We start from the raw sequence: 24,333 nt of genomic DNA on the forward strand, positions 1-24,333 counted from the left end.
CAAGCAATCAAGGGGATTAAAAAAAAAATTCTGATGAAGCAGACTTACAGAAAAGGTTTTTTTAAGCCCCGAGGAAGCAATAAATTTGACTCCACCACGTTTTAAAAGCTGGATGTTAGAAATATAGTCCGTTTTTCATGCTATCCTTTTGATTGACGGCTCTTCTCTGCAGCCTGATATGAGGTCCCCGTACCCAGGTCCGCCGAACGCCTGGGGAAAGCGTCCCGTGCTGCCCCCTAGCGGCGGATGGTGGGCTAACGGCGCCGGAGGCGGCCAGGAGAGCCGCGGCGATCCCGCTCAAGGGAGGGGCTGGCGCTCGCCCGGGGGCGCGTTTCCTTCCTGTGGAAGGGCGGGGCGGGGCCTTGCGTGGCGCTTCCTGATCCGCCACTGCGCAGGCCCAGGTGCGCGCGCAGCCCGCAGGGCGTGTCCGTGTGGGTGAGGCCTACTCCCTCCCTGCTTTTTCCTCCCGGCGGCCGAGCCTGCGCCGTGAAGCCCGTTCTGTGTGCGAGGCCGGCGCCGGGCCCAGCAGAGACCCCTGTGTCCCGAGAGGGACCGAGCAGACCCCGGGAGCTCGAGTGCCAGCAAAGCCCGAGCCGAGCCAGTTTCTCCAACTAACACCCTGAGAGCTCTCCTGGTCCTGGCTGTTCAGACCTCAGACGAATTCACCCCTTTTTATGGGGCGGGCTTTCAGAGTTTGAAGGAAGTGAAGCCAGTATCACTCACTCCAGGGCCTCTTCCTACCCCCACTCGCCCGTCCCTGACGGTGGCCCGCTGTTTCGGGCCTGCGGCTGAGTCCCTCTGCGCCAGCCTTCCGGTGGCGGGCCCCCCAGCCCGTCTCTGTGCTGTGGGAAGATGGGGGCGCCCGGACGTCTCGGTCTTTCAAAAACACGATTCCACTGAGGACCCTGCCTGTGACGGGAACAAGTCTCACCCACTCTGGATCGCACATGCCTGGCAGAGGGACAGCGTTGTGGAGGAACACCTTCCAGGCCCACCAGCTTCCACCACCCATTGCTAGGCAGTGCCTCTCCCACCGTGACAAGCATGCACTTTTCTTCCCTCTCCCAAGGGGCAGGTCCACCCCACTTGAGAATAGCAAACTGACGGGGACAGCCCTCTGGCTTTAAGAGGGGAGAGGGACAGGCTTCTGAACAGCAGAGTCTCAGCAGCAGGAGCGCGCGCATGTCAAGGGTCCCGCTCAGCTCCCTGACAAGCAGGTGCTCCTTCCTTCCGGTGGCTCTGGTCTCTTAGCTGCAATTCCTGTAGGTGAGAGAGCAGCACAGCTTGCTCCAGGTCAGTCTCAGCAGGGACTCGGCTGCAGTCCAACCCTTAGCTCCAGGTTGGGTCTGTCCACCCGCTCCTAAAGCCCCAGTAGGTGCAGGCTTGGGCATTAAGGAAAGAGGAAGGGAGAGGGTGCTGGGGCTCCAGCGATCCTGTGGCTGGAACAAGGAGGCCAAGGACACCCCTCCTTGCTGGAGCCATCCTGGCCACTCCTCCCACACCACCAGAATTGCAGAGGAAGGCCTAAGGGCCAGTGACTCTGGGTGGCGCTGGTGCGGGCTGGACTGAATGGTGATGCTGATGTTTCACCTTCCTGGCAGCATGATATCCTGGGGCAAGTCGTATGCCCTCCCGCCTGGCCATTTATTCTTTTCCTTTTCAAAAATAGGTTTTACTTTTTTTTTTTCTTCTTTCAAAAGCAGTATGTGTTTATTGTGGTAAGTTTAAAAAATACTGGCTAGATACACAAAAAGGAAAAGAAGTCCCCAGTGACTCCTCCATCCTGAGACACCTGTTTTTAACATTTAGTCTCTCTCCTATGCAATATATAGATTCTTTTCTTATACAAAAAATAATCATGTTAATATTTTGTAACATTTTCCCCACTTAGCATCATTTGATGATTGCCTTTCCCTACCATACCATATCCTGTCACAGTCCCACAGACTCCACGGTGGGGCTGCACCTAACATATTCAGTCTTTCCCCACCAGCATGGTTGGACATTTCCTTGTTCTGCAGGCACTTGGGGAGAGTCCATGTCAGGTCCAGCCCTAGGCCCCATGGGATAGATGTCAAGGCCCCTGCCTTTCTGGCATTTACATTTGAGTAGGGGGACAACATACATGTGTACAAATAAGAATATTTCAAGCAAGAAAATGAGAAAAAGAAGATGGGGAGATGGGTGGCATGGGCAAATGATGCAGCCATGAGTGGAGGCTATCTGGGAACACAGGTCTGGGCCAGGAGCAGCAGATGGAGCACCCAGCTGAGGAGAATCCGTGGAGAGCGGAGAGCCCCATGGCCACCCTGAGGACAGGGCTTGCTGTGTCCTCCAGTGCTGTGGTCTGTTGAAGGCTTTGGGGCAGGACGGGTTGTGCTTGGATGCCCAGTGGGCTCCAGGTATCCACGCTACCCTGTAGGTGGGTCTTGCGAGGACCAGTGTCATTATTCCTGGTTAGCATTTCACCAGAAGGATCTCCCAGTGGGGAAGGGTGAGGGAAGGGAGTCTTTTGGTGCTCCTGCTGATTTAGCCCTGGAATGCTGCTTGGTATCCAGGGTCCAGAAGCCGTTTGTCTGTACTAGCCTGGCTGCTGGGCACAGTCAAGGCACTGGTGTTTGCCAATTTGACAGGTTAAAAAAATGGGTTTTTATCTGCATGACTTTGATTTCTAGTGAGGGTGAACATTTCGCCTCTTACATTTAATTTGCCCATAATTTCTTCATTTTTCAATTGACAGGGAACTTCTAACGTCTCTCCTGGCTGTTTCATGATCTCCCAAACAATCAGGCCGAAGTAAGAATTTTAAGAAATAATTCACTGTCTGTGCCTTCCTCTGTATCATCACCAACAAGGACCAAGGTAGTGCTAGGCTGCTCTGCCTTCCAGGACACCCCTCCTTGCCCTGCATTCCTTCTCCCTGCTCAGAGGGAACCCACCCCTGCACTGCACGGGGCAGACAGCAGAATACATGTGTTTTATGACGGACGCTAACCTTGGGGCTGACTCTCATCCCTCCCCCCCTTTTATTCTACTTTCAGTTCTTCTGAGAATACACTGATTTCTTGTTAGCCCCAACTCCCTACCCCTACTCACTATATCTTGGACAAAAGTCCTTTGCTACTTAGCTCCTCATGTTGTGGAGTAGACGGTGCAGAGGCCTTTTTGCCAGGAGCCTGCGCTGGCCAGCCTGTCAGCTCTGCCCTCATCCTCCCCACCTTGGTCCCCAAGCTGTCTGGTTACTCCTCCCTGTACCCCAGGGAAGCCTCCAGTCTTGGCCCTAACACAGCTCAGGCTAAGTTGACCAAAGACCTGCAGATGGGGCAAAATAGGCTTTTCATTAATGTGCTTTGCCCTGTGCTGAACTGGCTGTGGGACTTCACCAGAGTTTGTAAAGGACAGTCATGTGAAAGTGCACTCAAGAAAAAATAAAAATGCAACAGCAGTGGTAGTAAGTTCTATGAAGGACAAATGCAGAGGAAATGAGGAATTTACATGGGTGGGGGTAGGAGGAAGGTGTCAGGGAAACCTCTCTGAAAAATGACCTAGAGGGCAGGTGGGAGCTACCCAAGCAGATTATGGGCACCTTGGGTGGACCAGGATATCCTTTTCCCATGCTGTGCCCAGCAAGTTCCATCAGTTCAGGAAGCAAACAGCTGGAGGCACCTGTGTAGACCCATCCTGACCTCATGAAACCATGCCTACTCCTAGCATTTGTGCATGTCCATCCCCACAAACTCAACTGATGCCAGTATGGGCTATAGAGAGGGTCACATCAGTCCCAGTTTGCCCACGATAGCCTCAGCCAGTTTGCCCAGGATAGCCTCAGCCAGTTTGCCCAGGATATCCTCAGCCAGTTTGCCCAGGATAGCCTCAGTTTGCCCCTGTTCTGGTGCTTTATTAACAGCACCCTTTTGGATAGTAGTAAATAATGTGGTCACCTGGCTCAGAGACTTGTCCACAGGCTCACTGCATCCAAACATCACAGGACCATCCTAGAGATGGTCAACAAGGAGGGTCACTTTCATATCTGTCAGAAAAGCCCAGATGGCTTAAAAAATTTCCCCAGGTACTCCAAGAAGGGGCCCAGTCTTTGAAGTTTCTATGCAGTGACCAAATCGACTCATCTTTCACAAATACACAAATACACACCCAGCCTCGAGCTAGTATTTCCTTTCTAACATCTTCCACCCCTTATCAATTACTAGTTACCTGTCTCTTGCTCTGGCCTATGGAATCTATGGAGGTAGGAATGTTTCTGCCTTGTTCACTGTATGAAACCTGCATTGGTTGTGTGCCAACAAAATAACCTAGATTAAATGGACAAATTTCTAGACATACAAAACTTTCCAAGACTGAATGATGAAGAAACAAAAAATCTCAACAGACCTACAACTAGTAAGGAGATTGGATCACTAATCAAAAACCTCACAACAAAGAAAAGTCCAGGAACAGATGGCTACACTGGAGAATTGTACCAAACATTTAAAGAAAAACTAGTACCAGTCCTTTTCAAACTCTCACAGAAAACTGAAGAGGAGGGAATACTTCCAAGCTCTTTCGATGAGACCATGATTACCATGATACCAAAGCCAGACAAAGATACTAGAATGCTACAGACCAATATTCCTTATGAATATTGATGCCAAAATCCTCAATAAAATACTTGCAAACTGAATTCAGTAGCATATTAAAAGGATCATATGCCATGACCAAGTGGGATTTATTCCCAGAATGCAAGGATGTTTCAGCATCCAAATATCAATCAATGTAATACACATGTTAACAGAATGAGCAATAAAAACCTACATGGTCATCTCAATTAATGTAGAAAAAGCATTTAACAAAATTCAACACCCTTCCTTGATTAAAAAATTAAATACATTAGGAATAGAAGGAAACTTCCTCAACATAGTAAAAGCCATATGTGAAAAGCTGACAGCTAAAATCTTACTCAATGGTGAAGAGCTGAAAGCATTTCCTGTAAGATCAGGAAGAAGGCCAAGGATGCCTACTCTCACTACTTCTATTCATTATAGTACCGGAAGTCCTAGCCAGAGCAATTACACAAGAAAAAGGAAAAGAGAGAGAGAGAGAGAAAAAAAAGCCATCCAAATTGGAAAAGAAGTAAAATTATCTGTTCATAGATGACATGATCTTATATCTTCATGTAAGATCATCAAGATATAGGAACCCTAAAGAGTCCACAGACATAAAACCATCCCAAAACCTATGAATTTAGTAAAGAGCAAGATACCAAATCAACATACGAAAATTAGTTGGCCGGGTATGGTGGCTCATGCCTATAATCCCAACACTTTGGGAGGCCGAGATGGGCGGATCATGAGATCAGGAGATTGAGACCATCCTGGCTAACACGGTGAAACCCTGTCTCTACTAAAAATACAGAAAAAAATTATCTAGGCATAGTGGCTGGTGCCTGTTGTCCCAGTTACTCAGGAGGCTGAGGCAGGAGAATGGCATGAACCCAGGAGGCGGAGGGTGCAGTGAGCCGAGATGGCACCACTGCACTCCAGCCTGGGCAACTGAGTGAGACTCTGTCTCAAAAAAAAAAAAAAAAAAAAAAAAAAAAAAAAGATGGGCGCGGTGGCTCACGCTTGTAATCCCAGCACTTTGGGAGGCTGAGGCAGGCGGATCACAAGGTCAGGAGATCGAGACCATCCTGGCTAACACGGTGAAACCTCGTCTCTCTAAAAATACAAAAAAATTAGCCGGGCGTGGTGGCAGGCGCCTGCAGTCCCAGCTACTCAGGAGGCTGAGGCAGGAGAATGGCATGAACCCAGGAGGCGGAGCTTGCAGTGAGCCGAGATCGCGCCACTGCACTCCAGCCTGGGCGACGGAGTGAGACTCCGTATCAAAAAAAAAAAAAAAATTAGTTTTGTTTCCATACACTAACAATGAACAATCTTAAAACAGCCAGATGCAGTGGCTCACACCTATAATCCCAGCATTTTGGAAGGCCGAGGCAGGCGGATTGCCTGAGGTCAGAAGTTCGAGGCCAGCCTGGCCAACATGGGGAAACCCCGTGTCTACTAAAAATACAAAAATTAGTCAGGTGTGGTGGCACATGCCTGTTATCCCAGCTACTCGGGAAGCTGAGGCAGGAGAATCACCTGAGTCTGGCAGGTGGAGGCTGCAGTGAGCCGAGATCATGCCACTGCACTCCAGCCTGGGTGACAGAGCAAGATTCCATCTTTAAAAAAAAAATCTGAAAAAGAAATTATGAAAAAAATCCATTTATAATAGCATCAAAAAGAATAAAATACTTAGGAATAAACTTAGCCAAGGAGACAAAAAGCTTGTACACTGAAAATGGAAAACTACCAAACACTGCTGAAAGCAATTTAAAAAGACACAAATAAATGAAAAGACAGCCTGTGTCTATGGATTATAAGACTTATTGTTAAAAGGTCAATCTCTTAAAAGCAATCTACAGATTTACTGCAATCCTTATGAAAATCTCAACAATGTTTTCTTGCAGAAATAAATTTTCTAAAGGAAAAATCCATTCTAGAAATCATATGGAATCTCAAGGGACCCCAAGTAGCCAAAATGGTCTTAAAAAAAAGAACAAAGTTGGAGAACTCACACTTCCTGATTTCACACTTAGTACAAAACTATAGTAATCAAAACTGTATGGTACTGACATTAAGACAGACATACAGACAGACAAAATACAATAGAGAGCCAAGAAATAAACCCTCACATATATATGATCAAATGATTTTCAACAAGGGGCCAAGACAATTCAGTGAGAAAAGGACAATATTTCTAACATGATGCTGTGAAAACAAGATATTCACATGCAAAACAATGAAGTTAGGTCCTTACTTTACATCATTTACAAAAATTAAAACGAATCGAAGACCTAAATGTAAGAGCTAAAACTGTAAAACTGAGAGAGAAAACTAGGGAAAATGCTTCATAATATTGGATTGACAATGATTACTTGGATATGAAACCAAAAACACAGGCAAAACAGGAGAAAAAATAGATAATTTAGACTTCACCAAAATTTAAAACTTCTGTGCAAAGGACACAACAGGGTGAAAAGGCAATCTATGGAATGAGAGAAAATATTTGCAAATCATGTATCTGATAAGGGGATTAATACCCAGACTATATAAATGGCTCCTAAAACTCAACAACCAGAAAACAACTCAATTCAAAAATGGGCAAAGAGGCCAAGCGAGGTGGTTCATGCCTATAATCCAGCATTTTGGGAGGCTGAGGCAGGAGGACTGCTTGAGGCTAGGAATTGGAGAACAGACTGGGCAACATAAGGAGACCCCAGTCTCTACAAAAAATTAGCTGGATGTGGTGGTGCCTGCCTGTAGTCCCTGCTACTTGGGATCTCTTGAGCCCGGAAGTTTGAGGCTGCAGTGAGCTATGATCATACCACTGTACTCCAGCCTGGGCGATGGACCAAGACCCTGTCTCTCTCTATTAAAAAAAAAAAAAAAAAAAAAAAAAAAAAAGAGGCTAGGAATTTGAATAGATGTTTCTCCATTAAGCACATGAAAAGATGTTCAACATCACTAGTCATTAGGGAAATGCAAATGAAAACCACAATGAGATCCCACTTCACACCCATTAAAGATGACTTTTACCAAATAAAAACAAAAACAGCAACAACAAACCAAGACAAATACAAAACAGAAAATAGTAAGTGTTGATGCAGATGTGGAGTAACTGGAACTCTTGTGCATTCCTGGTGGGAATGTAAAATAGTATAGCCATTGTGGAAAATGGTATGGCAGTTCCTCAAAAAATACAAACATTGAATCACCATGTGATCCAGCAGTCCCACTTCTGGATATATACCCAGAAGAAGTGAAAGCAGGGACTCCAACAGTTATCTGCACGCTGATGTTCATAGCAGCATTATTCACAATAGCCAAAGGATGGATGCCACCCAAGTATCCACTGACAGAGGAATGGAGAAACAAAGGGTGGCACATACATACAATGGAATATTATTCAGTCTTAAAAAGGAATTCTGACCCATGCTACAATGGGGACGAAACTTGAGGACATTATGTTAAGTGATATAAAATGGTCACAAAAGGACAAATATTGTGTGGTTCCATTTATATAAGATACCTAGAGGAGTCAAATTCATAGAGACAAAAAGCAAATGGTGGCTGCCAGGGGCTGGAGAAGGAGGGGTTTGGTGTTTATAAGGGACAGTTTCCACTGGGGACTGTGGAAAAATTTCTGGAGATGGATGGTGGTGGTGGTCGCACAACAGTGTGAATGTACTTAATACCACCAAACTGTGCATTAAAAATGGTTAAAATGGTAAGCTTTATATTATGTATATGTAACCCCAATTTTACCAAAAAACCTGCATTTGCACTCAACACGTTTAGTGAATATGTGAACCACAGGCCCTGGAGCAGGCTGTGCTGATGGCTGGGTAGGAAGGGGAATAAAACACATCCATGCTGCAGCGGCACTGTCATTGCAGCACCAGGGTGCAGGTGTGTGGAGGCCCTGGAGCTTGTGAGCCCACCCATGCTGCACCTGCACAATGCCAGCCTGACTGAGTTATGGGTAGGGACATCTTGACCCTGGCATTGCCTCCTAAGTACTGAAGTGCAGCTGAGCCCTGGGCAACAGGGAGGGTGTGGTGGGCAGGCACTGAGGTACCAGGCAGTTAGTAGTTGAGGGAGTTAGTAGTTGGCTAACTACTAAGCAGAGGAGGCCATTGAGTTTGAAAGGCAATGAGGTGTGGGAGGCAGTAAGATGCTACCTGAACTTCCAAGGCCACCATGCTCCTCCTCTCTGGGGCCTTTCCCTCCTTACCACCAGGCAAGAGTGAGTTCACTGTGCTCCTTGCCCTCTCTCAGCAGTCCTATCGTGGCCTTTGCCCCCAGCTCACCTTCTCGGGGGGGTGTCCCTCTAGCCAGTGCCCTTCTTTCTACCCAATCATCTTGTATGCATTGATGTATGTACTGACTGTCTCCCTTTACTCCAATGTGAACTCCAACACAGCTGAGACTCTGCTGAGTCCTCAGTGTCTACAACACTGCTTGGGACACAGTAGATGCTCAATAAATACCTCAGTAGAGGAGTGAGAGAGAAGCAGGGAAGGAGAGAGGAATGGGGAGGCGCGTGTCCCGAAGGAGATGGAGAAAAGAAAGGGGAAGTCAGCTGGGTGCAGTGGCTCACGCCTGAAATCCTAGCACTTTGGGAGGTGGAGGCGGGCGGATCACCTGAGGTCAGGAGTTTGAGACCAGCCTGACCAACATGGAGAAACCCTGTCTCTACTAAAAATAGAAAATTAGCTGGGTGTGGTGGCACATGCCTGTAATCCCAGCTACTCGGGAGGCTGAGGCAGGTGAATTGCATGAACCCGGGATGCGGAGGTTGCGGTGAGCTGAGACCACACCACTGTACTCTATCCTGGGCAACATGAGTGAACTCCATTTAAAAAAAAAAAAAAAAAAAAAAGAAGAAAACAAAGAAAAAGAAAGGGGAAGCCATAGGGACAAGCCAAACAGAGGGAGCTTGTGGGGTCGTGATGATACTTGTTTTATCCCACAGACGACAGGCAGCCATGGAAGGGCTTTGAACAAGAGGAATGTATCTGGCGGAGCACAGGAGGTGCAGGTGGGCACAGAAGACCATCTGGAGGGCAGGGCTGGGAGGTGGGTGGGGTGGACACCCCTGAACGACTAGAGGGGAGGCGGAGCTTCTCCAGACACATTCTGTGCGGTGGCTGCGGGGCAGGGAGCACAGACCCAGGACTTGGAGATCAGCCGAGGGCTCCTCACTGGCTCCCACCCTCTGCCGTCTCACCAGGGAGCAGACATCCTCTGTCCAGCTAGGTGTTTAATTGCTTAGCGCCTCAGTTTTCACTTCTGTGAAATGGCACCAATACCAATACCTAAAGGCACCAAAGGAGAGTCCTGAGTATGCATTAATAGCCATCATGACCCAGGCATTTGCTAAGTGCTGACAAATATCTGGCTGGGTACTGGTAAAACCTCATGAAGAACCGAGCCCAGGGCTCTGTCCTGGTAAAAGCATTTGCTAAATGTTGGCAAACTACCCTCATTGTTTGTAAACAGGCTAATAGGAGTGTAAAGGGATGGGGGGCTACCCACATCAGGGCAGCTTCCCCTGCACCACAGCAGCCTCTAGAAGTTTCCAGCTTCATCTGGGCACTGCTCACCTGACTGCTTTAGTACTGCTGTAAGGGCAAGGGAGAGAGTGTGTCCATCAAGGAAATGGGCACCACTCACCTGAAACCCTCCTTTTGGGCTCTCAACCTTCAGGCTGAGCATAATATATAATAGTAGACAACGGCTTAAGAGTTACTTCTTTCCCAGAACTTTAGTATGTAAAAAAAAAAAAAAAATTCCAGGCTTTCACCCTGGAGGAAGGCAACCAGTGACAACCGGAATTCAGGTAGGAAGGCCTATTGCAGGCCATCCTGGCCAGCCCAGAGGTGTGGGAGCTGGGGGTCTCTTGCTCTTTCCTCTCCCTCTATGGCCAGCTACTTCTTCCTCTGTCCCCTTCCCCAATACCCAGTTCTTTGGGCACTGCCCTGAGTCTGTATCCACGGGGTCACTTGTTGGGGGTGGGTGGCTGACTCTGAGGGCGGATTTTTGCTCAGTCAGAGGAAGGACCTTAATTGAGCCGCCTGCCGTGGAGCAAACAGCCCCTTGGCAGCAGCAAGTGGGCGGTGATGGTGAGGGGCCGAGGGGCTAAGGAGCCTTGTTATGGATGCTGCTAGGAGACTGGGTCAGGTTTTCCTTCCCGAGATTCTGGAATTCCGAGCAGGGGTGGCCCGCATTTCCCAGCATGATGCGGATTTGGTGAGGGAGGATGGGGAGAGAAAGACGGTGAGGGAGGAAGGGCAGGCAGGGATGTGGCCCCCGCCCAGCGCGGATGCCCCAAGGATGCAGCGCTGGTGGGGCAGGGAAGGCCTCTAGAAAGGGTGCAAGTGACCACTCAGAGCGCACCTCCGCTTCTCCTCCCCACCGTGGGGGCTCAGCTCCCTGGACACGGGGGCCAGGGTTCCCGTACTCCTCGCCCCTTAGGTCACGGGCCTGGGGGGCTCAAATGCCAGGGAGCTCTCTCTTGACAGAGCTGACCCGCCCGTGCCAGCGCACTCCCCGCCCGGGCTTCTGTCCTCTTCCTCTGGGGCTGAGCATCAGGGAAGTCCGCGGGATCCTGCGAGGGAGGCGGCAGTCCCCAGCCGGGAATGAGGGGAAAGGGGAAGTGGTGTCCCAGCCAGAAACTCAGTGGGGAACGGGCAGAGGCGGGAGGCAGCGCAGTCGAGGAGGAGGAACACCCCACCATCGTGGGGGTCATTAGAAAGTTAGGGCCAAGTATTTGCATGTCGGCCTTCTAGACTAGGAAGGCTCTCCTGCGGGCTCCGCTTCCGCACCCCGGGTCTCCCCGCCTGCCTTGCCCGGGTTCCCCCAGCTCATCTTTTCCCCGGGGCCCCGCCCACCTTCTCCCCGGGGTCCCACCCCACTTTCAGCCTCAGGGCTCCCCCAGCTCACCTTCGCGCCCGCGGACCCCTGGGTCTACCTTCAGCCTTGGGGGCCCTCCTCGGCCTATCTTCCACCTTCGGGATCCCTCCACCCGCCTTCTCCCACAGCGGGGTCCCCCCGCCCGTCTTCTCCCCCGGGAGGGTACCCCAACCCACCTTCTCCCCCGCAGGGTTCCCCAGCCCGCCTTCCCGGCGGCGGGAGCGGCGGCCCAGGCCGGCGGGCGGAGGCGGCGCCACCCGGGGCGCTGACGTAGAGGCCGCTCGGCGGCCGGGGTCCCTTCGGTGGGGCCGCGGCTCCCCGCCCGCCGCCCCCGCGCGTCCATTCCCTTTTGTGTCCCGCGCGCGGCCCGTCCCCCGCGCACACTCGCGCCCTGAGCCCCGCGGGCCGGCGGGCGGCTCCCGGCGCGGCCCCTCCAGCCAGCGCGCCCGGCATTGTGTGGACGCGCCCGGCCGGGAGCGCGCGCGGGGGCTGTCGTGCGCCCCCGTCCCCGTCCCCTCCCGGCCGCGGCGCCGCCTGCGCCCCGCCGCCCCCGCCGCCCCCGCGCGGCCCGGCCCCCGGCCCGGCCCGGACCGACCCGGGCAGCGCAGCGGCGGGGCCGAGCGGCGGCGCGGCGCGGCAACATGGCGACGGTGCCCGTGTACTGCGTCTGCCGGCTCCCCTACGACGTTACCCGCTTCATGATCGAGTGCGACGCTTGCAAGGACTGGTTCCACGGCAGGTGAGCGCGCGGCGGCCGCTCGGCCCGGCCCGGCCCGGCCCGGCCACCCCGCCCGACCGAGCCCCGCGCCCCCGGCTGCGCGCCCGCAGGCCCGGCTCGGGGACGGGCCGCCGCCGCCGCCGCATTACGGGCGCCCGGGTCGGGGCTGGGCCGTGCCGGGCCGCGCGCCCTTTTGTGCCCAGGGCGGGGGCGCCAAGCACGGGGCCCGCGCTGGGCGCCCCTGGCCGCCGCGCACAAAGCGAGGCCCGCGGGCCGGGAGGTGGGCTCGGGGCGCGGGGAAGTTGGGGCTCCAGGCCCGGGCCAGGCCGCCTGTCAGCGGGGTCGCGGCGGCCGCAGAGGCCGGGCATCCAGAGGGAGGCCCAGGCCCGGAGCCCCCGCCGCCTCCCCCCTGCGAAGTTGCAGGAACTTTCCCCGCGCGGGCTCGGGGCTGGCCGGGCCGGGAGAAGCGGGCGCGCAGCCCGGCGCGGGTCCCGGGAGAGGCGCGAGTGGCGGGCTCCGACGCCGGCAGGGCTGGGGCGTCCGTGGGGGCTCCGGCGAGGTGGCAGCCGGGGCGCCCACCCTCCGCCGTGGCCTGCGAGCTCCCTCGGACCTTGTCCCCAAGGGCAGGACCCTTCCCCGACCCCCGCGGAGCAGCTAGACCCGGCAGGCCTGCAGGTCCCCGGGCGGGAGTGTGGTGACAGAATAGTGTCTGAGTTGGGTAAGGGGGTTTGTTGTGGCTTTGCCGCCTCCTCCCTGGCCTTCAGCTTTCCCCTATTCCCTCCTCTCAGTTCCCGGCAGGAACACCAGTTTTGACATATCTTACGCTCCTTAAGGAAGACGGTTGGGGGGGGAAAGGAGGTAACGCTAGGAGACACTGAAAACCCCAGCCCTCTTGGCCCTTGCCTGTGGCCATGACCTGGCCCCGTGCCTGGGGTAGGTCCCTTCCCACCAAGAAGTAAGTGGAGGAGGAGGAAGAGGAGGTGATAGTCTTGCCCAAACTGCTCCAACAGGTTCTCTTGCATCTGACTTTGCCTGTGGGAGGTGTTTGGACCCGGGGCTAGCCAGGGCTGTGTGCCCTCTGGGGCTCCAGTGCCAAAGCACCAGGAGCAAGCAGCCTAGGGGAAGAGAGGGGGGGTGTGGTGGTGGGTGCTCTGGGATTCTCCTTCCAGAGAGGAGACTCTCTTGCTGGTTCTAAGCCTGGGTCTTCAAGACTTGTCAGTGGCCCTTAAGAGTGGGCTGTGGCCCCGAGTCCAGTCCTGCCAGTTTACATGTGGGGACCTGGGTGATTGGGATGTGACAGGGCCTGCTACGTCTGTCAGCCCCAGTCCTGAGTCCTACCTCCATGCTGTAAGAAGGGCCTGGGACTCTGTGGGATGGGGATGCCCACGGAAATCTGGGCTGCCTTCCTGAGTATGCCCAGGGCGATGGAAGCCCCTCAGAGCAGGGGAGACTGAGTGTGAACACCGGGCTCTGCCCAGAACAGGGCTGACATGCACACCGTCAACTGGCAGCCATCAAGAAGTTCATGGCCGGGCCAAAGTGGGTGAGAGCCTCTAAGGCTCCTCATATCCAAGGATGCTGAGCAGCTGGCCCTGAAAAGCCCTGAAAGTGGTGGGGCCTGTCCCTTCTCCCCCATCTCCGCCGGGGCCCTGACCTGACAAGCAGTCACCCCGCTACAGAACTCTCTGGGCACCTGTGTCAGCTCCTGGCTGCTGCCCACACTTGGGGCCCAGACTGGGGAGGGTGAGAGGGCGCGAGAAGACCTTTGTCTCACCGCTCAGGGGTCCCTCTGGGAAGGGAAGGCTAGTTCTGAACTAGACTTTGAGGCCAAGGGAAAAACTCCAGGACTGAGGGGCAGACAGGCGACAGGGGCTGAGAGCTGGCCTGAGAGCTGGTTGCTGTCGTTTGCTGTGCTGGCCTATGCAAAAATCCCCAAAGGGGGGATGTTTGGGGAGGCTCTATCTCCTTTTTTCTTATTTGAGGTCTCTGATTGAATCCAATACAGGCAGTTGATCAGCACAGATTTCTTCTCACCTATTTGGGGTGGCCGTGGGGTCTGAAAGGAGCTGTGCTTTCCCTCGGCCATGAAAGTCATTTTCTCCTGCATCTAATCGAGGGTCATCTGCCAAAGTGAACCCTATGGGGAAAAAGCCTCTGGGTGTGCCTGCTCCCCGATGGTTCTGGGCAGGTGTGTGATGGGGAGGACAGGCGTCAGGGGTTGGTGGGATTGGTACAGCTCTCACAGCCGTGGGCAAAGCCCTTGGTCTCTCAGCATCACTTTTCTCATCAGTGAAATGAACGTGTGTGACCAGACCCCTGTGTTCACCTCCAGATAGTCTCGTAGGGCCCCAGTGGTTCTTTCCTCATCTTCGTACCGTTTGTACTGTGATTTACTTCCTATTTAACGTTTCAACTCACTTTTTAAAAGTTTGAATACTTTTAAACTTTTTATTTTGTGGGGATTTTAGACTTCCAAAAGAGTTCCAAAAATGGCATAGTTTCCCTGTATCCTTCCCTGTCTTTCCCTCCAGTGAACATCTTACCCAGCCATGGGACCAGGACCAGAATGAAGTTAACGCTGGTGCCGGGCTGCTAACTAAACTACAGACTTTCTTCAGATGTATTTAACCAGTGTTCTCCCCTTAATGTACTTTTTCTGTTCCTGGATCCCACCTTGCATTTAATCCTCATGTGTCCTTACTTTCGAAAATATTGCTTTTAAAAGGAAACTTCGTATCATTCCCTGAAATAGAACATTACTGTAACTTGCCATACACAGTAACTATCAAAATAAACACACAACTATTAGAGTAAAAAGGCTGTCTGTCCCACCTGTGGTCACATCACATTCCTCCAGCCAGCCCCGTTTTGGGGAGAATTGCAGAGGGTCTCTAAGTCGTCACCCACACTCACAGTGGCTGCGTCTTTGCTCTTGGCAGCTTTGGCGGCAGCCGAGAACTTGTTTGGGATAGACCTTTGGCCATTTGTGGGGCCAGAGCTTGCTTCTAAGGTGAGTTTTCCTACTCAGGGACTCTGAGCACCCCTCCCAGTGTTCTTGCCGTGGTGGGTGGGGCTGCCCCGCTGGCCTGGGTTGGGAAGAATGTTCACCATGGGGAGGGAGAATTGTGTTCTATCCTTGGGGTCATGCATCCTCCATTCACTGGAGAGGCAGTGTGGAGTGGAGGTCGGGGAAACAGGCCCTCCTTTCAGGCTCCCCACTGTCCTTGGGATGTGTGTGCCATACCTGAGCTGTCCCTTCACCAAGTTCTCGCAAGATTCTTCCTCCAGCCCCATCTTGACCGTGACTCATCACTCCTGGGGTAGGGATCCTCGTCAGCCCAGCCTTTCTTCACTGGCACCGACTGGGGTGCTGTCACAGAATTTGACCTGGGAGGGATGGATTTTTGTGGCAGGACCTGGCAGGAGACAGCTGGAGGCCTGTTGCCTTCGGAGGTGTCTTGTCTGCCTCGTTTGGTGGGGATGTGTGGCTCTGCACAGGCACTGAGGAGGACCTGTCCTCTCCTCTTAGGGATCTCACTCTTGCACAAAGCCACTTGGGCCACACACTGTGGTCCCTTATGCCCGTGTCTTCTAACTGGAGGATGGAGACCAGACCCCATGCCCTCCACCCCTGCCTGCAGCCGTAAGGTAGATGACCTGGCATCTCACTTTGTCACCAGCTTACTTTGAATGATTTCAATCTGGGAAGCAGGAATGCTTCTGTTAAAGTTTTAAGCATCCTTCACCCGTAGCTTTCTGGCCCTCTTTCCACTGCTTGTTCTGTTGCACTGGAAGGGGTTTTGGAGGTATAATCAGTAAAACTGACTTGAGAGAAATTGAAAGCTGTTCAGGTCACTTAAGTGACAGACATTTCATTCATACCTCAGTAAATATTTGTTGGGCATGTATTCTGTACGGAGTTCAGAGCTGGCTGTGAGGGCCCAGGGGTTAGCCAGGGCCCTCACCGAGGTTAGCTCAGCTCCTCTGAGAATGGTGGCAGCCACCCTGGAGGGGGAGTGTCTCAGCAGAGGAGGGGCAGGAGTGGACTGAGGTTTTGACAGGGTGTTGCTGTGGGGACAGGTCGGGAGGAAGTTAGGGGCAGGGAGCCAGTGAGGAAGCCCTGCATGTGTACCCAGGGGGTGGCGAGTGGGGACTGGGGTCAGGAGAAGGGTCACATTCTGGAAGTGCTCAGAAAGTGGAGTGGACAAGACTTGCGTGACATGGCTCCCTCCAATTCCTGTGTGTCTGTCTGTCTGTCTGGGCTCAGTCTGCCCTCCTCCTCAGGGCACTGTCTCTATGTCCATCTCCCTAGGGATGGAGTTGGCCTTTCTGGGCTCTCATTGTGCCCACCCAGCCTTAAGCTCCTTGGGGCAGAGCCATGTCCAGGGGCTACCTGCGAACACCGCCTGGGGCTGTGGCTGTGCCCTGCAGGCCAGCTCTGTTGTTGGCCAGTGGAGTGTGTGTGTGAGAGGGAAGGAGGTCCTGCCATGGGTCAAATCTGGGTGATCAGAACTGACAGTTAAATCCTAGAACCTCAAATGCTGGGGAGTACTGGGGGAAGGGGTTCTCCTCATGGAGATGTTGTTGTGAAGTGTTTAGGAATGATGATTAATCATTTTACAACAAGAAATTCTCCCCCTGTGTGAGTTTTTAGAGTTCTGGAGGAGGTGGGAAGAATGTCAGGCCAGCTTCTAGAGGGGAAAGTAGACAGCCCTGTCTGTCAGCGCTTTCCAAAGGGGGTGTGTCTTGAAGGAAGCAAGGAACTTCATCTTAATTGTCAGAATGTTTGCTGGTTTTAAATATAGTTAATATTTGGCTGGAAGTGTGCTTGGTGTGAACCTCTGGACTGCAGCCCACGTTTGTTTGGGGCTGCTTGGGTGCAGTGTGGCCACAGATGCCCTAAAATCTGGGCAGAGGTTTGGGCAGACCCTGCCACCCCTGGCCACCCTGTTTTTTGGCCATCCCGATAGTACCTCGAAATATGCCAGGTCCTCTAAAAGAGTGAGTTTTTCTGGTGGGAGCAAGTGTGGGCTGGAAAATAGTGTTCCATGTTGCAGTTATCTGGGAAAATCTCACTTTTGAAATTTAGGGTGTGGGTAAAACAAAGTCCATCTCTTGGTTTTTTAAATAACACAGGCCTGATTGTGCTGCAGAAGCTAACGTTCAGTTGGGGTTTAATGCCATAGGGGTTTTTCATTCATCATGTTTGGTTCACATGTCGACTGTGAGGGGCAGATAGTGTGGGTCACCCTGTCACCTCCATTCCCAGCATGGACACAGCAGCAGCCAGGGCCTCTGTCACACGCAGGTCTCTGGCTTCATCAGGTGCACTCTGAGCTGCAGCAGGTGGACACACTCACCTCCCAGGGGGTGCAGGTGAGGATGTGGTACCTGGCTTAGGTTATTCTGGCTCAAGGGCCTGAGCAAATACAGGGGCTGATAACTGCTCGTGTCCATGGTTTCGGCAGGGTAACACGGACGGAAATGTAGTCACAGAGGAAGGCCACATACTGAGCTAGGGGATGGGAGGTGCTTCCTTGTCCAAGCAGCTGACAACAGCAGCTCCCTTCTGGGTCTGAATATGCCCAGTGTCTCTCAGGGTCTCTCGCTGTAGTGCCTTCCTCTCTGCATCTCTCCTTCTCTGTCCCCTATCTTCTGCCAACCTTGATTCTCAGCTTTTTGGTTCCATGGCAGATATGTGGCCCTAGCTCTGGGGGTCCAGAATGGGACTTGGCTTCTATGCTTCAGGGTGCAGGACCTATTTACTTTTCTCCCGGACCCCCCACCACCATAGTGCTGGGTCACTCACAGAAAAACATATGAGCATATTTAGAATTCTAGCCAGTGGTTTGGATCTCAAAGCATAGGAACTGAAAAATCTTTGTGATATCTGTCCCTGTCTATCAAAGCTCTCCGAGGGAGGCGTGTCTTGAAGGAAGCAATTTGGCGTGAGCCTCATCTTAATCACCAGAATGTTTGCTTTTACTGAAAATATTTAGCTAGAAATGTGCATATAGGGAAACGAGCCTTCTACCTTTTTTAAAAATTAAGGTGAAATTCATGTAACATAAAATTAACCGTTTGAAAGTGTGAAGTTGAGTGGCATTTAGTGTCTTCATAGTGTTGAACAACCACCACCTTTATTTGTTCCAAAACATCTTCCTCACTCCTAAAGTAAACCAGTGGCCAGTAAGTAGTCACTGCCCTTTCTTTCTCCCACTAGCCCCTGACAGCCACTAGCCCCTGACACCCACCAGCCCCTGACAGCCACTAGCCCCTGACACCCACTAGCCCCTGACAGCCACTAGCCCCTGACAGCTAGCAATCTGCTTTCTGTCTGGATAGGTGTGTCTATTCTGGATATTTACTATTTCATATAGAGTCATACAATATGTAACCTTTTGTGTCTGACTTCTTTCACTTAGCACAATGTTTTTGAGGTTCATCTACATTGTATCATGTGTCCGTGTTTCGTTGATTTTTATGGCTGAATAATATTCCATTGTGTGGACAGACCACAGTTTATCCATTCATCAGTGTATGGGCATTTGGGTTGTTTCCGCCTATGGCTGTTGTAAATAGCGCTGCTATAAACATTTGTGTATAAATATTTGTTTGAACACCTGTTTTCAGTTCTTTTGGATATATACTTGGGAATGGAATTGCTGGATCATATGGTAATTCTATGTTTAACTTTTTGGGTAACCAGCAAACTGTTTTACACAGGAGCTGCATTATTTTAAATTCTCCTCAGCAACATTCCAATTTCTCCACATCCTCGCCGACACTTGTTTTCCTATTTTTTTTTTTTTTTAATTAAAGCTATCCTAGTGGGTATAAAGTGGGGATTTCTTTATGTTTTTGACTAGCATTTCTCTGCTGACCAGTGATGTTGAACAGCTTTCACATGCTTGTTAGCCATTCGTATATCTTCTTTGTACAAATGTCTACTCAAGGACTTTGCCCACTTTTACATTGGATTGCTTGTCTTTTTATTGCTGAAGTGTTAGAGTTCTTTATATAGTCTAGATACTGTATCTTTTTTTTTTTTTTTTTTTGAGATGGAGTTTTTCTCTTGTTGCCCAGGCTGGAGTGCAATGGCGTGATCTCAGCTCACCGCAACCTCTGCCTCCCGGGTTCAAGTGATTCTCCTGCCTCAGCCTCCCGAGTAGCTGGGATTACAGGCGTGCGCCACCACACCCAGCTAATTTTGTATTTTTAGTAGTGACGGAGTTTCTCCATGTAGGTCAGGCTGGTCTCAAACTCTTGACCTCAGGTGACCCACCCGCCTTGGCCTCCCAAAGTGCTGGGATTACAGGCATGAGCTACTGCGCCCGGCCTAAATACAGTATCCTTATCAGATACATGATTTGCAAATACATTTTTCCATTCTGTGGGTTGTCATTTCACTTTCTTGATAATGACTACTGATGCACGAAAGTTTTTAACTTTGATAAAGTCTAGTTTAGCTCTTTTTTCTTTTGTTTGTTATGCTTTTGGTGCCATTTCTAAGATTTCTTTGCCAGATCCAAGGTTGTACAGGTTTACTTCCATGATTTCCTTTAAGAGTTTTATAGTTTTGGCTCTTATCTTAGGTTTTTGATCCATCTTCTGTTTATTTTTGTAATGATGGAAGGTAGGAGTCCAACTTTATTCTTTGGAAGCTGGATATCCAGTTGTCTCAGCATCATTTGTTGATGACTGTTCTTTCTCCGTTGAATGATCTTGGCACCCTGGCCAAAAATCTTTTGACCACATACACAGGGGTTTATTTCTGGACTCTCAGTTCTATTCCATTGGTCTATATGTGTCTCCTTATGCCAGTACCACACTGCTTTGATTACTGCAAAGTTGTATTAAGTTTTGAAAGCAGAAAGTATGAGTCCTCTGATTTTATATTCTTTTTCACTGTTGTTTTGTCTATTTTGGGCTCCTTACATTCCATATGAGTTTGAAGATTGGCTTTTCCGTTTCTGCATAAAAAGGCTGTTGGAATTTTGATAGGGATTGTGTTCAGCCTGTAGATTGCTTTGTCATCTTAATAATATTAAGTCTTTTGATCCATGAACATGGGATACCTCTTCACTTATTTGTGTTTTCTTTAGTTTCTTTCACCAGTGTTTTATAGTTTTTGGTTTATGAGTCTTTCACCTCCTCAGTTACATTTATTCCTAGATGTTTTATTCTTTTGGATGCTATGGTAAATGGTATTATTTTCTTAACTTCTTTTTCAGATTGTTCATTGATGGTACTTTTATCCTTTTTTTGTAATCACCTTTTAATGTGTGGTGACCGAATTTCCAGAACTGTACACGTGCAGAGTGCTGCCCACCCCTGGCAAGCTCTCCGTGTTCGTGCATGTGCTGCTGTGTGCCCCAGTGCATGCCTACATACTTGCGAAGGAGGGTTGCTATCTTCTTTTTTAACCGTAAGTCAGATGTTGAACTAGGCATTTTCCATACATGTGTAAGACTTCTCTCATGTTGTATATGGGTCTCCATCTCCTTTCCCTGACCACCATCCTCCCCAGGGGCTGTCTTTTTGGCTACCTGCTTCTCTGCTGAGGATGCTTTTGTGGAGCAAGGCCAGGGTTCTGGATTGCTAGAGTAGGGACAGCAAGCACAGTTATGGAGCAGTGCCAGCCGCTCTGTGTGAGCAGCACGTGGCCTCATTGGTCTCCATGCATCGAGTGGATGGTTCTGCTCAGGTGGAGTGCATGTGTAAAGCCCTTGTTCATTCTTGTTCCTGACATGCCATGGGTTGGGCACAAGGCCACAGTATTGGATAAACATGAGGATCTGACTGGCCTTGGAGAGTGCTTTGGGACCAGGATCTGACCTGGGGACTGATACACCCACCCCTGGGGCTGCCAGACTCAGGCGTTGAACCCTGACCCCAGCACCTTCACCCCACAATTCCAGATCACTAAGATCTTATTGTAACTTTGTGATTTTGTCCCTTATTTTACCCTTCCCCTTATAAAACCCCGTCAAGGCATATTCTGTGTATGAATCTCAGGGAAAGCTTGGGCCGTGGAAAGAGTAGTCAGGAAGCACTTCCCAGGAACACTCGGCCTGGTGGGAAGGCAACGTCAAGTGGAGCACGAGGCCCTTCCCTGCCAGGTCCCACCTCACCAGCCTCCTAGGCTGACCTGCTTTTGCTGGAGCAATGGTACAGACTGATTTAGGGGTTCAGGCCCATTTCCCTGAAGGAGAGACTGGGGCCTGGGGTCCTAAGACACGTGGTGTCCTGGAGCAGTATAGAAACCGCGGCCTTAGCTAGTCTTCTGCGCATTGCCTGGAGAAGGGGTGAGGTGAGGCTTCGGGAGGGCTCACTGAACCCAGGGGAGAGGGAAGGACCCCGTGGCCTTGCATGAATCAGCACACACAGGCTCAAGTCGGAAGCAGGGAGGAGTCTCACTAAACCTTCTCTGGCTGGAGTCAGCCAGACATGAGGATTAGTTGCCCTTGGTGCTTGTGGAATCTCTCCCTGGGAGTGGGAGGCACTGTGGCGACCACTGCCCAGCAGCACGTGGCAGAGGCGTGCAGCAGCAGCCAGGCAGGGAGAGGTTTCCTCCACTGTTTGTACCCAGCACTAGGCACTTCTGGATGCCACCCTGTTCCTTGCAGCAGCTCCCCTGGTGGGCTTTGGATGGAGGGGCTACTTAGGAGAAGCCAGCTGGGGGAGGGCCAGCAGCCGGCCAACAGCCCCCACTCCTCCCATGCCAGCCAAAGTGCAGGCTGGATGGGAACAGTCTGTGAGGCTTTTGTGCCACTCCTGGCTATGCTTGGTCACTCTGCATGTCACACATGAGGAATCCTGAGTCTCAAAAGGGCCCGGGCATCCAGCATGAGCTGCGCCAGGAGTCAAGAGGTTTGCCATGACTGGGCTTGGCTCATTGTTCATCAGTGAGCATGTCCATCAGTCTGTCCGTCTAGCTGGTGACGTTTCCTGAGCACCGTGGGGGGCCAGGCTCTGTTGTAGGCACGGGCAGCAGTGAGGAAGACCGCATGGCCCCTGCAGCTAGTGCCGGGGGACAGGGTTGGGGTGGCGTGGCCCTCATCACCAGCCACCTACAAGTCTGTGCCAGAGCAGATTGGGGTGACAGTAGACTGCCCTGTGTGGGGTGAGGGGCAGCATGTGGCTGGCCCCCAAATGAGGGGAGATATGGTTAGGGAGGCACCTTGACCTGTTAGCCATGGGTGGGAGTTACATTTTCGCCCCAGTGCAGGAAGATGAGGACAAGGCACAACTTTCTTTAGTTTGCAGTCTATAAAGTTCTCTCAGAGTTCTGTGGGAGGCGTGGAGTATAGGGCAAGATGGAGAGAGGTCAGAGACTAGTTAGGGGCTGGCAGAGCCCTGGGTGAGGGACGGAGGAGCCTCAGGTGAGGGACAGAGGAATCCCAGGTGAGGGATGATGGAGGAGCCCTGGGTGAGGGATGGAGGAGCCCTGGTTGAGGGATGGAGGAGCCCTGGATGAGGGATGATGGAGGAGCCCTGGGTGAGGGATAGAGGAGCCCCGGGTGAGGGGGATAGAGGAGCCCCGGGTGAGGGACTATGTGGGAGCCCTGGGTGAGGGATGATGGAGGAGCCTTGGGTGAGGGATGATGGAGGAGCCCTGGGTGAGGGATGGAGGAGTTCTGAGTGAGGGATGACGGAGGAGCCCCGGGTGAGGGATGATGGAGGAGCCCTGGGTGAGGGATGACGGAGGAGTCCCAGGTAATGGATGGAGGAGCCCCAGGTGAGGGTCCCATGGTGGAGGGTGAGGGGTGGTGGAGGAGCCCCTGGTGAGAAACGATGGAGGAGCCCCAGGGATGATGGAGAGGGATGATGGAGGAGCCCTAGGTGAGGGATGATGGAGGAGCCCCAGGTGAGGGGGTAGAGGAGCCCCAGGTGATAGGTAGAGGAGTCCTGGGTGAGGGATGGTGGAGGAGCCCCAGGTGAGGGATGATGGAGGAGCCCCAGGAGAGGGATGATGGAGGAGCCCTAGGTGAGGGATGATGGAGGAGTGCTGGGTGAGGGATGATGGAGCCCCGGGTGAGGGATGATGGAGGAGCCCCGGGTGAGGGATGATGGAAGAGTCCCAGGTGAGGGACGATGCGGGAGCCCCAGGTGAGGGATGGAGGATCCCCGGGTGAGGAACGGCAGAGGAGCTCCAGGTGATGGGTGGAGGAGCCCTGGGTGAGGGATGATGGAGGAGCTCCAGATGGTGGGTGGAGGAGTCCTGGGTGAGGGATGGTGAAGGAGCCCTGGGTGAGGGATGATGGAGGAGCCCCAGGAGAGGGATGGGAGGAGTGCTGGGTGAGGGATGGGAGGAGCCTCAGGTGAGGGATGATGGAGCCCCAGGAGAGGGATGATGGAGGAGCCCTAGGTGAGGGATGATGGAGGATGGAGGAGGTAGAGGAGTCCTGGGTGAGGGATGGTGGAGGAGTCGGCAGAGGGAGCCCCAGGTGATGATGGAAGAGTCCCAGAGGAGTCCTGGGTGAGGGATGGTGGAGGAGTCCTGGTGAGGGATGATGGAGGAGCCCTGGGTGAGGGATGACACAGGAGCCCCAGGTGAGGGATGGAGGATCCCCGGGTGAGGGATGGTGGAGGAGCCCCGGGTGAGGGATGACACAGGAGCCCCAGGTGAGGGATGGAGGATCCCCGGTGAGGGATGGAGGAGCTCTGAGGGGGATGGGAGGTCTGGGTGAGGGATGGAGGAGCTCTGAGGGGTGGGAGGGCTGGACAGTAGGGTGTCTCACCCTACCACCCTGCCTGTCAGCCACTGCTTCTGCCCGAGCTCCCCCAGTGCCAGTTGGAGGGTGGAAACACTAGCTGCTATTTGGTCTGGAGGTTCTCATGGGACAGTGTTTGTTATGTGACTCTTGTGATCCCAGGCTGTGTTTGTGTAGCCAGCCCTCTGGTCCACCTAGGGCCCATCTGTCCCTGGAGCCACCCATTGGCTTCACTGACCGGTCCCCTCTCCAGCAGCGTGGGCCCCCTGTCTGCTGGGTAGCCCTTGACCCTGCCATTGGCCGTCTTGCCACCTGCCCGCTGTGTAGACATGTGACTTGGATCCTGGTGAAGGAGGTGGCTGCATGGCGGGGTGGGCAGGTGAAGAAG

At 52.3% G+C, this 24,333-nt stretch overlaps 2 protein-coding genes across 4 annotated transcripts in view; one reads left to right on the top strand and one right to left on the bottom strand.

Moving 5' to 3' along the window:
- The window catches only part of NINJ1 (ninjurin 1), an 868,176-nt gene that overhangs the window by 441,517 nt on the left and 402,326 nt on the right, over positions 1-24,333 (bottom strand). Inside the window, exon 1 of one of the 2 annotated variants that reach the window (XM_050761591.1) lies at positions 3,018-3,021. The exons of the other annotated variant lie outside the window; for it this stretch is intronic. The gene's annotated coding sequence lies outside the window, so the exon portion shown is untranslated. Of the gene's footprint in view, positions 1-3,017; positions 3,022-24,333 lie in introns of those variants that run through there. 2 annotated transcript variants of the gene reach the window in all.
- PHF2 (PHD finger protein 2) overlaps positions 11,962-24,333 on the top strand; it is a 104,546-nt gene continuing 92,174 nt past the window's right edge. Inside the window, exon 1 of one of the 2 annotated variants that reach the window (XM_050761580.1) lies at positions 11,962-12,249. In XM_050761580.1, the coding sequence (XP_050617537.1) occupies positions 12,152-12,249 (98 nt within the window). In that variant the 5' untranslated portion in view covers positions 11,962-12,151. The remainder of the gene's footprint in view (positions 12,250-24,333) is intronic. The other variant, XM_050761579.1, reaches the window with a different exon arrangement.

The sequence above is a fragment of the Macaca thibetana genome, chromosome 15, assembly GCF_024542745.1.
Source record: "Macaca thibetana thibetana isolate TM-01 chromosome 15, ASM2454274v1, whole genome shotgun sequence".
In the NCBI taxonomy this organism is placed as follows: Eukaryota; Metazoa; Chordata; class Mammalia; order Primates; family Cercopithecidae; genus Macaca; species Macaca thibetana.